Source organism: Centroberyx affinis, unplaced genomic scaffold (assembly GCF_046629955.1).
Source record: "Centroberyx affinis isolate AG114_WGS23_722 - 3 ecotype Tasmania unplaced genomic scaffold, CSIRO-AGI_Caff_v1 ptg003709l_1, whole genome shotgun sequence".
In the NCBI taxonomy this organism is placed as follows: Eukaryota; Metazoa; Chordata; class Actinopteri; order Beryciformes; family Berycidae; genus Centroberyx; species Centroberyx affinis.
Window position 1 is genome coordinate 191,342 of NW_027281599.1, and position 13,036 is coordinate 204,377.

At 44.1% G+C, this 13,036-nt stretch overlaps 1 protein-coding gene across 1 annotated transcript; it reads right to left on the reverse strand.

The window, feature by feature from the left end:
* Positions 1–564: 564 nt before the first annotated feature.
* On the reverse strand, positions 565–11,195 carry mideasa (mitotic deacetylase associated SANT domain protein a). Its single transcript, XM_071540693.1, has 13 exons — positions 10,884–11,195; positions 8,641–10,405; positions 7,053–7,271; positions 6,023–6,347; positions 5,843–5,909; positions 5,408–5,550; positions 5,108–5,211; positions 4,657–4,732; positions 4,342–4,430; positions 3,435–3,578; positions 2,956–3,084; positions 2,377–2,543; positions 565–1,619 (listed from the first exon to the last, which is right to left on the reverse strand). The coding sequence occupies exons 2-13, from the start codon at positions 10,132–10,134 to the stop codon at positions 1,355–1,357; spliced, it is 3,222 nt and encodes a 1,073-aa protein (XP_071396794.1). The 5' UTR covers positions 10,135–10,405; positions 10,884–11,195; the 3' UTR covers positions 565–1,354.
* Between the last annotated feature and the right edge of the window lie 1,841 nt (positions 11,196–13,036).

A 13,036-nucleotide genomic window follows, 5' to 3' on the forward strand; every position in this document is an offset into this window, starting at 1 on the left:
AGTTATTTCACCACACGCGCCCCAGTCTCAAGATGAGTTGGCTTTCCCGGCACTTAATCTAAGAATGATAGGCCTCTAGAGCAAACCGTCCAGCATGCTGCTTCAGATCTACAGCCACAGTACTGGACCCATTGATGTATATCGTAGTAACTCTTATTACTTGCATGTATCCATGTTTAGACTGTGCTTTAAAGTAGATAAACTGGTGAAATTACATAAGTTTCATAACATATGAAACTTGAGATATATAACCTGCAACGAGTTTGTTGTCGTAGTATTATGTATATTATGTATACCCACACTCAGTTGTGTTTATTCTAATGCATTCAGACAACAAAATGTATCCTATTGATGCAGAGCACTAGGTGGGAGGGAAATGTCCCGTAACATACCGAGCCACTGCCTCCACCTACTGGATCAACAACGCCTTGCTGTCATACAGTGTCCTTCATGTTGTGATTTTGTAAAATGAGATACATTTGTTAGAACAGTTGCAATTTTAATAAACTTTTCAATGCATAATTCAAAATGCAGTTGACATGATTAGTTTTTTATATTACCAAAATCATTGCAAAATGCAGTATCATAAATATATGGCATTTCATATATACTTTTTGTACACATTCATTTTTAAGGTCCCTTAGTTGTAAAATAAGCGTGCAACCAACCTAATAAAAATCAGATGGCAATCTGTAAAATTCAGCATAGTATTTTCTTAACAAAAGAAAAGAATTTAAATACAAGGTGTTATACTATCTTTAATTAAAAAAGGCTGCTGGTATAAAGTGAAAGGCTGCTTTGATCTTGGTGTAATATTGCAGAACAGACCTCTGATTATAAACTCTTATGAAACATCAACCATTACATTGAGTCCACACAATGAAAAAGTATAATATTTTGATATATTCAATTAAATAAAGGATAAAAAAAGCAATATTGGCAAAAGCAGTAGCGTAAGTGCATTTACAAAAAATATATACTTCCTTTTTGAAAGTTAAAAGATACAAATGAGTCTAAAAATGTGGAGTGTGACTCCCTGGCTGTTCGCAGTAAGCTGACGGGGAGAGTTAGCGCCCCCTGCTGGACAGCTGTCACACAGAGCCAGAGTCAGCCAGGTTAGGAGTGTGAAGGATTATCAGGAAGACTTGAAAAGCTTTGTGGAGAAAAAGGAAATTCTTTTTTTTTTTTGTTGCTTTTCATGTGCTTATTCTGCTCTCCACCGGGCAGCGCATCTCTTTTCATCTCTCGCTCTCCGATTTGATCTGCCAGCTCTCCTCACATCTACCCTCCATTTACCCCTCTATCTGTCCATCGTCTCGTCTATCGTTTTCCTGTTTTTTTTAAATTTTGTCTTTCAGTGCCAGTCCTCATCGTCGTCATCTTCTCCCTCAGTTGAGTCTTCGTGGCTGCTGACTTCCGCCTGCTCTGTCACTCCGTTCCCGTTCCCGTCCTGACTGGCCCATGCTGCTGCCGCCGCCGCCGCCGCCGCCGCCTTCCTGGCCCGAGCTTCGGCCGCCGCTCGCTCCTCCTCCTCTTTCTGGCGCAGTGCTGCAGCCTTCTTCTCCTGCTCGGCGTGACTCTTCATGTGGGCACTGCGGCTCTTCACTTTATAAAACACCCTGGAGTACGGAGGGGGGAATTACACGCCATTAATAGCAGCCATTTCTAATTCTGCTGCAACACTAATTGAAGATAGTAAAAGATTAAAAAGGCTGCTGCTGCTGGGAGGTATACTGGCTTTTAAGGTATACTTGTATGGATCCACATTAAAGATTCATTCATTCATTGCCTCATTGCCACTAGCCGCTTATTTCTACTCAGGGTTACGGCAGGCAGGAGCCTATCCCAGCATGTACTGGGCGGTAGGCAGAGAAACACCCTGAACAGGTCGCCAATAAATCACAGTCCACATAAAGATAATGTGAATAAAACACTTTTGATACTGCGCCTGTGTTGACAAAGGCACTAGTAACTAGTTTGGGTGTGTTGGCTCTGCACACCAGCCAGTTAGGGCATCAAGACACTAAGAAGCTGAGATAGTAAGAAATCTTTTTTTTATTTTTTTTTTATTTGAAATGGTGCAAAAAATTAAAACTGAAAAATGAAAAGCCTGATGGACTGAAATGACTCCCCTTTTGATTGTGTTTTTGATCAATGTGAAGATACAACTTTTTCTAACATTTATTTTTAATCTCATAAAATTTTAATCATAGCCATGCAATGGTAATTTTATGAAAATAAGCAAACATCAAAGCCTAATTCGTAAATGGAAAACTAAATACCACTGCTGATAAAAAGAAAATCATTGATAGGACATTTTGGCCACATTGTCTGGCCCTAACTAGGTACTGGTTAGTAACACATACACACACACACCTGCTGCACTTCTTGCAGGGAAACACTCCCTCAGGCTCCTGCGGGGGCTTTGGCGGCGCTCTGCTCTTCTTGCCTGCGGTCTCAGGCCGCGGCCTGCGGGGTGTTGAGTGGGGGTGAGCCTCCTTACTCACATCGTCCTGCTCTTTGAGCACCAGCACTGTTCCCGCCTGGAGCATCACACACAACTACGTGTTACTTGACTCTGATAATTTAGGTGATTGTCTTAACCATTCTGGCACTCTTTGCTTGTGCTATAATGTGCCAAACCCCACCAATGCGGCACCGAAGTTGGCTAAAACACACCATAATATGTATTTTCAAATACTATGTTCCTCTAATATGTACTGCACACTATTTTCTTTCTTAGTCTTTAGTCTTCTTCCATAACCGTGTTCTGGTTGTCTGAAGCTACTTTTCTAGAGCTTCTCCTACTAAACCTGCTTGTGTTATTAGAAAATCTCTATGATAATATGGTGTGAGGTGTGTACCTACTTTGTAAGGGCAGCTTGGATGTGAAGATTTGACACTTGGAGAAAAACAGTTGCCAAATGTGAGATGCTACTCAGCTGGAATACTTGCATAGTCATGAGCCTGTAGTGAATGTGCGACCCTCGCCAGGTTGGCTTCTTGGCTCTGGTCACAGGAAACTTCCTCCTTCTTGTCTTCCCCCTCCACCTCTCCTTGAGTCAATTTTGATTGCTGTGAACTCTGTAATGCATCACATCAGCAAAAACAAATATGGAATTATGGATTAGTCTACAAAATATTAGGACCACCTTCTAAATTCAAATTCAGATTTAAACCCCCTTTTGCACAATCCATGTCTTGTCACAAGGCTTAAAAATGCTTCTTTGACCTGCCCCCTCCACTTCATGACTGAAGTGGATTTGAAAGATGAAATCCACAAGGGATCATAGCTTTCACCTGGATTAACCTGGCTCAATTAATGATTAATCCTACTGTTTTGTACACTGTAGTAAAGTCAACAATGCATTAGCAGTAATAATATTCATAGCATCACAGTATGGTAAAATTGACCTGAGGAAACTCCACTCTACCTTAATGTCCACCACTGCCTCTGCGCCCTTATCCAATGGTGAATCTGGAGGGCCGTAGGTTAGAATCCCGTTACGACCAATCTTCACCTGTTTCTTATAGGTGTAGTAGAATTCTACACACTGAGCCACCGTCTTGGTCCGCACCTTTACATTGTCCAACAAACGTACACAAGCAGATTTGTATTAGTATCAATTAAAAATTTCTATGCAAAGTGTGTTGTGATGCTGCTGTGTGGGACGCACGTTAAAGGTGCTCATGTAGTATTTTAAACATGAATATATCATTGTCAAATCAATTGTGATGTCATGGTATAATTAGCATAAACAACTGAGATTTTGGCTGAGATGACTGCATGCCAGTGACACTGTTAGAGCTAGCGCCTGTCAAAATGTAACTACATTTCCCATTAACCCCGTTGCTTCCTGCTGCAAAGAGGATCTCTTCTTCTTCAGTCAAAGACTTTCTCTTTGGCTTTACGGAATAGGATAAATATGTTGGACGTGATTTTTCCATCAGCCTTTCATTCCTTCCACCATTTGTGAGAAACTGTGAAAGCTTTAGCTCTATTTGCATTGGAAGAACAACGCCCTCTTCCTGTTATGTGCCATAAAGCGATCTCTCTTTGTGCTGTAAAGCAATGCAGTAGGGTTTCTGCAAAATTCAACCCAGTGGAGCACAATGTAAAAAGCAGTGTAGAGGGCGATGGAGGCTGCCATGATCTTGTTTGTTTACAGTAATTACACTAATGTCTCAAAATTAATGGCACAATGATTTCTTCATATTAAAATGTTACACATAGCACCTTTAACTAAATCCAATTTCATCAGATTTTTTGATTTAGTCACACTGTATTGCAGTTGGATCATAATAATGATTCATACTGCAGGGTAAAATTGATGGTCATACCAATTTCTGCACCATAAAGAAGTCCTTCCTGTAGGCAGAGATCCCCTTGTTGAAGTAGCGCTTCTCTGCTGCAGTCCAGCGGTCTGAGCCTGCAAGTAAATCAGACACAGCACCCTGGTCACGGTAATTTAATGTGTGCTTATGTTTTGAGAGAGAGAGGGAAGATAGGGAGGAGGAGAAAAAGACAGAGAAAGAGGAAGAGGAGGAGAGAAAGGTGGTCAGGATATCTGGCAGAGTTGAGTGAGGTGAATGTTGAAGAGATATTACATCCAAACAGCTTCCTTGTTCCTGTAATGTCAGTACTTGTCTTCTCACCTGAGTAGTGATAAGCTGCCAGGTGATGGCCTTTGGGGAAGACTGGATCCTCAAGCATCAAACGATTCAGCGTCTCCTTGAAATCAACACGATTTTTCACAGTCAGCAAATCATTTGCTGTAATTCATTACCAGTGAGCAGTATAGCAACAGATCAGCTAAACCAAAGATATTTGTCATAATATTCTATACCAATATCATCAAATATGAACACTTGTAACAATATTAAGGACACAGTTACAGTGAAATTGCACCAATATTTGGGTAATGCATGTTAATAACTTCACATTTTAATATTTTGATCAAGTTCTGCTGCTGCATTTACAATTTGCCTTTATAACTGATGTTATTTTTAAGTTGCTTTCCCAACACATGTCAAATGTTGTGCCGATCAAGCCCAGTGAATAAAATTCAAACTGGTTGACCAAACAACTATGAGTCACTATACTCACAAGGAAATTGCCTCCACATTCATGTAAACAGTGCAAGACCAGCTCCTGATTGGTGCCTCCGCCTCTGAACACACTGGAACAAGCCAAGTTCATCATATCCTCCACTAGGTAGAGAAAGTGCGGAGGTTTCCCAAGAGTAAGTTGGAAAGGTGGAGAAAGGGCGGGGCCGGAAACAAAAGGTAGGGAGATCAAATGGCGAGAATGACAAAAAGCTCACACAAAGCTGGCAGGCTGTCAAATCTGAATTAAAAAATAAGAATGACAACAGTTCATGGATGAAATGAAATGCGAGGTACTAACTGGTCTCCTGGTCAGACTGTTTGAGCTGGGACTCGTTCACAGGGAGCCACACCAAATCAGCCTTGTGCTGGTCAAACTGGGAGGCAAGATGCTCCTGCAGCTCTGGAACCTCTGCCTGGTACTGCTGCCCAATGTTGATCCGCCTGGCCGAGTCCAAAACCAGGACACAGAGTATGGAGAGATGGCAGAGAGATACAGGACACTGTCAGAGTGTCATGTTGATGTAGGTAGAGCTTCAATAAAGGGAGGTATTGTATTGCTATCATTTTGTGTGAGAGTGTTATTTGTGAAACTGTTGGCTTGAAATCAGATATTGCAACTCTATCAAATTTTAGTTTGTCCCTGTGTGTGCATATTGTCCTTTTGTGGCGGTAATCTAGTATCCAGGAAGTTTTTTTTAAAATGCAGAAGAGCGTTTAGGTGACTGATACTTACGGTTCAAAGCTGACAGGTGTGGCATCAGCAATCAAGGGCAGGACTGGAGGTGTGATGTCTGAACTCGCTGAAAAATACAAAAGGACGCAGCCCTTTTAGACATTATCTGAGACAACCTTGGTGAGGAGACTAATCCCCGAACGTCACCATGGGCCACTGGAGGCTATGACTAAGACTTACTGGAGCGCAGGAGGCTGCGTGTGGCAGACTTCGGTGTTGGTGGCGGTGGCAGGCTTTGGTTGCCTGCAGCGATGCTGGACAGGAAGGTGGAGAAGTAGAGTCCCGAGCCCTCCCGCACAGGAGACAGGATGGGCGGAGGCGTGTACGGGGGCAGGGTGAGGGGGTCCGGCAGGCGGACCGGAGAGCGCAGGTGGCTCTGGTAGGAAGTGATGCTGGGGTAGATGGATGGAGCGATGAACGTGGCAGGTTTGGGAGGGGGGATGATGAGGGGCTCAGGACGAGGTCGGCGCTTAGATTTGGAATTTCCGTCCTTGTCCTCCCCATCCTAGTTGGAAGAAAGATTCAGCTATATTTTAGGGTGCAATGACACCGACAATTTGTTTTCTTTGTCTGAACCACAGTGGAAAGTTTTACTTTGTTGCATTTGGTTCATTTAGGCTCACACTGCCCAGTTACAAGTGAACCAGGGATTGTAAACAAAAGTCACATCAACTCACAAGTAGCTTGTTTATTGGACAGAGTCTAAGAGGAGAATTTGGTGGCAAAAGGAGTCAAAACAAATCCGATTCCATCATGTAACTTAAGCTAATCATGATGGCCTTGTCTGCGCTCTTTGCCATAATTTACCTTCTCTGGTGTTCATACCAGTTATAGAGATCGGTCTCTTTGTACCCATAATACCTTGTGTTTTGGGTCATTTCCTGTACATGGGTCGGATTACATTCTCACTCCTAACAAACAAGAGGTTTCAGTGCAGTTATTTGGTGCCACCTGAATTCGAGTAAACCGCTCCAAACATGTCTGGTGTGAATGCATCCTCAGGGTTTCAGAAAAAGACAGTATCGACATCTGGACGGGTCAATAAGCAACTAATGTGATTACTGGCCACCCTAAATCAACAATTTCAATACAACTCACACTGAAGATGCTGCTATTTCAAACTGATTGAAAGGATATCAATGACAAACCAATGATACGATAAATCAAAGCAGTACAAGTCTTATCTCAGTCTCCTTCTTACACAACCAACCTGGACAAAGCTCTCAGACATGGTGCTTCGGAGCGACCGGCGACGAGCCACGATGACCGACGGCTTGCGGTCGGGCTGGGCTGAAGGCTGCTCGCCCTGGCCGAGGCGCCCCTGAGGCCAGTCACCCTTGGGGTCCGTCTGACTCCCGCTCACCGGCACCGACACGGGGATGACCAGGGGCACCATGGTGGCCTGTCTGCCTGGAGGACCGTCTTCCTGCTGGGACACAAAGGGAAAGAGAGAGAGAAGGGGAGACGAGGACACATGGGTGAGAGAAACAAAAAGAGAAATTGGGGAAGTAGTAAGGAAAATGGAAAAGGGGTTGAAATATAGAAAGAGGAAGAATGCCGTGAGTGTACGTGTTCATCCAACCATGGAGGCTAGGATCGATTCATTTTCAACCACTTTTGGAGCAGTGGATTTTGTTCAAATTTTGAAGGGTTTTGAATTTACTGAGTAGAAAGTGGACTGACGCCAACTGCTTTTCAAGAATGAAAAAACATTGTTGTTTCATCATATATTTATGTACTCTTTCAGAAAAATGCATAAGCCTCCCTGGTGTTTGGTCAAACGAATAATATTTTCAGTGATCCTCGATACTACAATTCAGTGAGAAATATAAATCAATTTGGGGATTTTGGTGCAATAACAACCACACCATTTGAATTGCATTTTCCAACTGTTACAGACTCAGAAGACTGCGGTCTGCTGATCAAAACACAACAGCTTTGGGTTGTGAATAACCATATTAAACCTGTTTGGTGCTAGCTGGGGAGTATAGGCGTATGGCTGTGCAGGTCTGACAGCACAGCCCCTCCCTGGCTCTGCTGAATGACTGGGAAGAGCCTGAGGAATGTGGAGGTGTGCAGACATGCAGCTGCTTCGGCTGGGTGCATGCAGCATGGACACTCTGCACACAGACACATGACAAGCCTAGAATGCTATGACTCCCCGAGGGTAAAGCACTGCATGTCCATATACTTACATGTAAAAAAGGCAACTGAGAACCCTTTGACTGAATTCAGCTAGATTCGTGTTCAACGTCTGTTTAATAAAAGTTGCTAGGGTGGAAATAAATTAAGCCGTTTCCATTGGGTGTGCCACAGTGAGTGTAAACATCATAAATCTTGAGTAACAAGGTGAAGGATAGGGTCTCAGAGCAGTAACATGAGAGACATTTATCCAGTCCAATTTGAGTACTGTTCAATAATAGCTGCTTTTCAGGTTGTACAAGTATCCGGTGCATGCCAGAGTGCGACTGCGCAAACTTGAAACAATGAGATAGCTACAGCTGAGACTCCACAGCTGTAAAAGTCAAGTAAATAGACCTAAGAAAAGGGTTTTGTAAACCATAGGGAAGTAGAAACAGAGTTCTTCCTCTTTGTAGGGCTGGTTGCCAATTGTAACAGATGACAAAATCTGCTCTCTCATCCCACATAAGCTAGCCTGGTCATTCAGATTCAGATTTTTCAGATAAAATGCATTCAAGGTAATTCCTTCAAGTATTTAAGTTGTTATGTCACTGTAACTTGGTCATACATAAATACAAAATGAGCTATAGCACCACAACTATGAGTGTTTTTTTAACCTTGAAAGCTTTAGCAGGCAGGCACTCCATTTCTGATGCCTTCTGGGCTAGAGTCTCCAGGTTGATCTCCTTGGACGCCCTCCTCCTCCTGCGGGTGCTCTGGATGACCCCCCCTGTTGTCACTTGGGCTTCCCCTGCTCTCGTGGCCTCTACACCCACTACTCCGTTTTGGGACGGTAGGGGCTCCTTGGAGGCTTGAGACCAGAGGTTTGTGGACGGGGGGGCCAGTGGGGAAAGTCCATCTCTGGAAAGGCGGCGTGAGCGCCGAGGGGGGACCGGCTGTGCATCCGAGGGCTCTGTGGGATTTGGGGAGACCTTCTCGGGGCACGGGTCAGGTGTGGCTGATGCTTCCTGTTGCTGTCCCATTGATTGGACATTTTCGTTTTTAGGGCTGGTGTCAGAAGGACATGGTTCAGGGGGCTGAAAAGTCAGGAAGCTTTGGGTTTGTTGCTGTTTTGGTTGCACCTGTAGTTGTGTTGTTTCTTGCTGTGGTACATTTTGTGGTTGCTGTCGCTGTTGTTGCTGCTGCATTTGATGGATTTGTTGCCTTTGCTCCTGTAGTTGCTGTTGGTGATACTGTTGGTGCATTTGCTGCAGTTGTTGCTGTTGGATTTGACGTTGTTGTTGTATTTGGTGCTGGTGTTGCTGCAAATGCTGCTGCTGCTGCTGCTGCTGTAGCTGATGCTGATGCTGTTGATGTAACTGTTGTTGCTGCTGCTGTTGTTGTTGTTGATGATGATGCATTTGGTGCTGCTGCATCGGGTGTAGCAGTTGGTGTTGAGTTTTAGGCTGCTCGTTGTAGGCCAGGCTGGGTATCCCCTTGTTGCCCTGGAACACAGGGTAATACCCAAACTGTTGTTTGGTGGGCCTAAATGTTGTCTGGAAGGGTTGCAGCACGGGCCCTGGCATAGTGTGAGAAGGCACATGGGGCTGACCCTGGAGGTCTACACCTTTATGGCCCTGCTGATAGGCCTGGAGCTGAGCTGGATGCATCGCAGCCGCAGCGTGCTGCTCCCACTCAAGCCCCCTCGCCTGGGCCTGGGCCTGGGCCTGAGCCTGAGCATGAGCCTGGGTGGCCTCTCTGTAAACCTCAACAGATCCTGACAGTTGATTTTCTCCCCCCATCTGCAGAGCTCCACCTTCATGGCCTCCTTTGTGGAACGCCATCTGACCCCTGACGTTCACCCCACCCATATAGGGGCCAAAGTTCTGCCCCCAGGCAGGTACAGGGGCTTCCTGAGACCAGTCTGGGGCCTGTATGGGGTCTGGGTGCATCCACTTCACTGGGGCAGCCGGTTGATAGAGCACTCGACTTTGGGCCCCTTTCTCTGGGTTATAAACACCAGAGCTGCTGCCAGAATCACTGTGGGTCGGCTCTAATGTCGGAGGTCCCATGCCATAATAAACCTCGCCAGAATGCTGCACAGGCTCCTTCATGGCTGCAGCTCTATGCTTGCCACTCTTGTCAGTATTAACTTGGGGAGGAAGACTCATAGTAATATTATAAAGTAAAAAAAAGGTTGGAGTCAGAGCTCTCAATCTTGATCTCTAATGTCCAGAGTGCAAAACTGGGTTACTGTCTGTACAGTGTGCCTTCACTGCCTCCGTTTGAGAATTTCTTTGTTTAATTGTGTGAACAGAGGTATTTGGGAGGAAACATAAATCCCAAAGGAAAGGGCAGAGGGTGGGGAGCACACAACCCTCCTTCCAAAATCAAATCTGAGGTTTGCTGTCCATCCTTCTGATCCTCTTTAGGGTGCAGGACCTTATAAGAGAAAAGGGGGGTTAGAAACTTTCATTTTGTCTGAATACACGTTGACAAGTTTGTCTTTCAGTCGTCTGCAGCAAAGAGGAAACTGAGGCCTACACAAGCAAATAGCCCAGTCAAGAAAGTGAAAATCAGTTAGACAGCATGGCTGCAGACAGTTGAGCCCTATTTGCAAGTTAGACCTATTTCACCGAAAATACATGTCGATCGAAGTACGTGCAGAATAGACGTTACATTAATGATTAGTGACTGAAGTTTTGAAGCAGCCAATAACAACAACGAGGCGCTTACAGTGCAAAGCTGCCATTTGGCATAACAAGAAATACAGGAAACGAAGGGGCTCGTGCAGTCACCCGAGCGATAGCCAGTGATGTTATGTTTAAAATTAGCAACATTCGGAAGCCTCTCGAGAGTCGTGGTTTTGTTAGACGAATACACCAGTTTAGTGAGCAGCAGTTGAACACAGTGCATGTACCTTATCAACGCTGCACGGAGCTCTCCACGGCCAGCTCCATGGAGCCACTTTGGTTTCGATCAAAGTCGACTGCATGCAGCTCCATGAAGGGATTGTGCGCAACAAATGTCATACTTGTGCAACTTTCCCTCGAGTTTCACAGCAGACAATATGGCGCACGAGCGAGTTTACAGTCCCCCGAAAAAATACCAAAGTCCTGACAGACTGAATCATTAACACGGTAGTTACAATGTTGCACACTGTATCCGTAAAAGCGAACACGTCCAGGAAAACATGTCCACAACTTTCTCCCCGTATCAACGAGTAAACCACACGCAGACAGTAAAAGTGTGAAAACCGTGGCGTGCAGCGGGCTAGTTTGGCATTTTCGCAGATTTAAATGTTGTGTAAAGCGGTTTCTGCTGTGCTGAGGTTGCGGTGAGGTTTATCCGGAGCGTTTAAAACGCTGCAAAACTGCGCAAACACGCACAAAGTTGTGCGCCACCGAACGCACCGCCTCACCCCAAAACAGCTCAACTCATATCCTGTTATCCAATCCGATTGTCTGGCCACGCCTATCTCCGTATCCGTGTACGTTTGTTTTGTTGTCGCGGTTGCCCCGTAAAGCGGGATATCTGACCACACTGAACCACATACCGTTTGTTATGGGATATGGCAGAGGTTTCCAAACTGGGGTCCGGGGACCAACACGGGTCCTTCAGTGGTCTTACAACAACCCCCCGCCCCCTCCTCCCACACACACACACACAGCAAAATGAGGGATATTATAGCCTAATCTCACTGTAATTTCACATACATAAATTAGCACAGTGGAATAATGTATAACAATGACTAGTTTGTTCACAGGTTTCACTCTTTCCACGGTGGTTATCACCCCTCCTACAGTGTAAACAGTGGTGTAATTCTGTAAGAAGTCAACAGACAAAGTCTTAACAGACAAAATCTCATCAGTCTGGTCTAACGTGTATTTATTGGGCCATCCTTGACATGAAAGGTTTGGGAACCTCTGGGTTATGGCACTCTCTGTCACTGCTATGAGAAGACACAACACAACATGAATTATTAACATTTATGTGATTTAAACATATTTGATTAAGATATCAATGCAACTAGTAGTAGACAACTCTGACAAAAGAGTGAAATTAGGACGACTTATCACTCCTCATGCAGTTGGTAAATGAGACACTGGTTAACCCCAGGACCCCCCAAAGATGAGGCCCAACCCACAATTGAATATTACTCTTATTGGGTATCTTGAGCTATTTACATGCAAAATGGTAATATTTTAGAGGATGAAATCAATATGTTTAACAATAAATATCAAGTAAAAAAAGAAAAGTTTTTCGCGTTTTGGAATGAAACCTGTAATTTCAAACCAAACTACAACCACTGAGATTTAGGAAGCTTAGAGTGTTGCTGAGAACCACGATCTTCACAGATCATTTCTCTGTTGTCAGATCGAAACCTTTGAATTAAAAGTTTGCACAGTCCTTTATGTGTTTACTAGGTTTCAGCTGAGGCTCTTTTCTGAATTACTTCTGGAGTTTTTACCTGACTCACATCTCTTTTCTTTCCTATATGAGCCTATGAGTGGTGGCAAGTGAGCAACATATTTGGTCATGGCAACTGAAACACATTACTGTACTTTATGACAAATAATCACAAGAGTTCTATTATTGTCATTTTTATTGAAGTAGTGAGTAAGTAAGTTTGTAGTTGAAATGGCCATAAAATAATGTACAATGTGATGATGCACGTTTTACTTTTACTGTCATCAATAATACAACCTGTCCTGTAGCTCAGTTGTGATCTGGTTCAGACTCTGCAGGTCTTGGATGATATCTGCAGCAAAGTCAAATGCTGCAGCAGAAACACAGATGCCGTGTGAATTAAGAGGAGATCTAGTCTTTCAAACTGCTTCCACAGCAAATGTAACAAGGGTTTCATCACTTTTACTGCTGCAGCTTAAAGGATTTCACTCACAATGTCAAGATTCTGTTTTCAGTGGAACAATGAATGTGTCTCTCATATCTCTGATCATCTCAATGTACAATAAATTGCCCAGAGTGCTGCAGACAAATCCCCAAAGTAACAGATATTATTCAGACTCTTGTGGTAAGATGTCTATTAGCGGTCAAATTGGCTGTCGGTGA

Bases quoted from the DNA above. Each gene is read 5' to 3' on its own strand.
- mideasa (XM_071540693.1), bottom strand. From the start codon at position 10,134: ATGAGTCTTCCTCCCCAAGTTAATACTGACAAGAGTGGCAAGCATAGA. The intron at 3,579-4,341 runs GTATGACCATCA...GACAATGTAAAG, and splicing joins TCTTTATGGTGCAGAAATTG to GTGCGGACCAAGACGGTGGC. The intron at 1,620-2,376 runs GTGTGTGTGTGT...TCCGTACTCCAG, and splicing joins CCCTGCAAGAAGTGCAGCAG to GGTGTTTTATAAAGTGAAGA.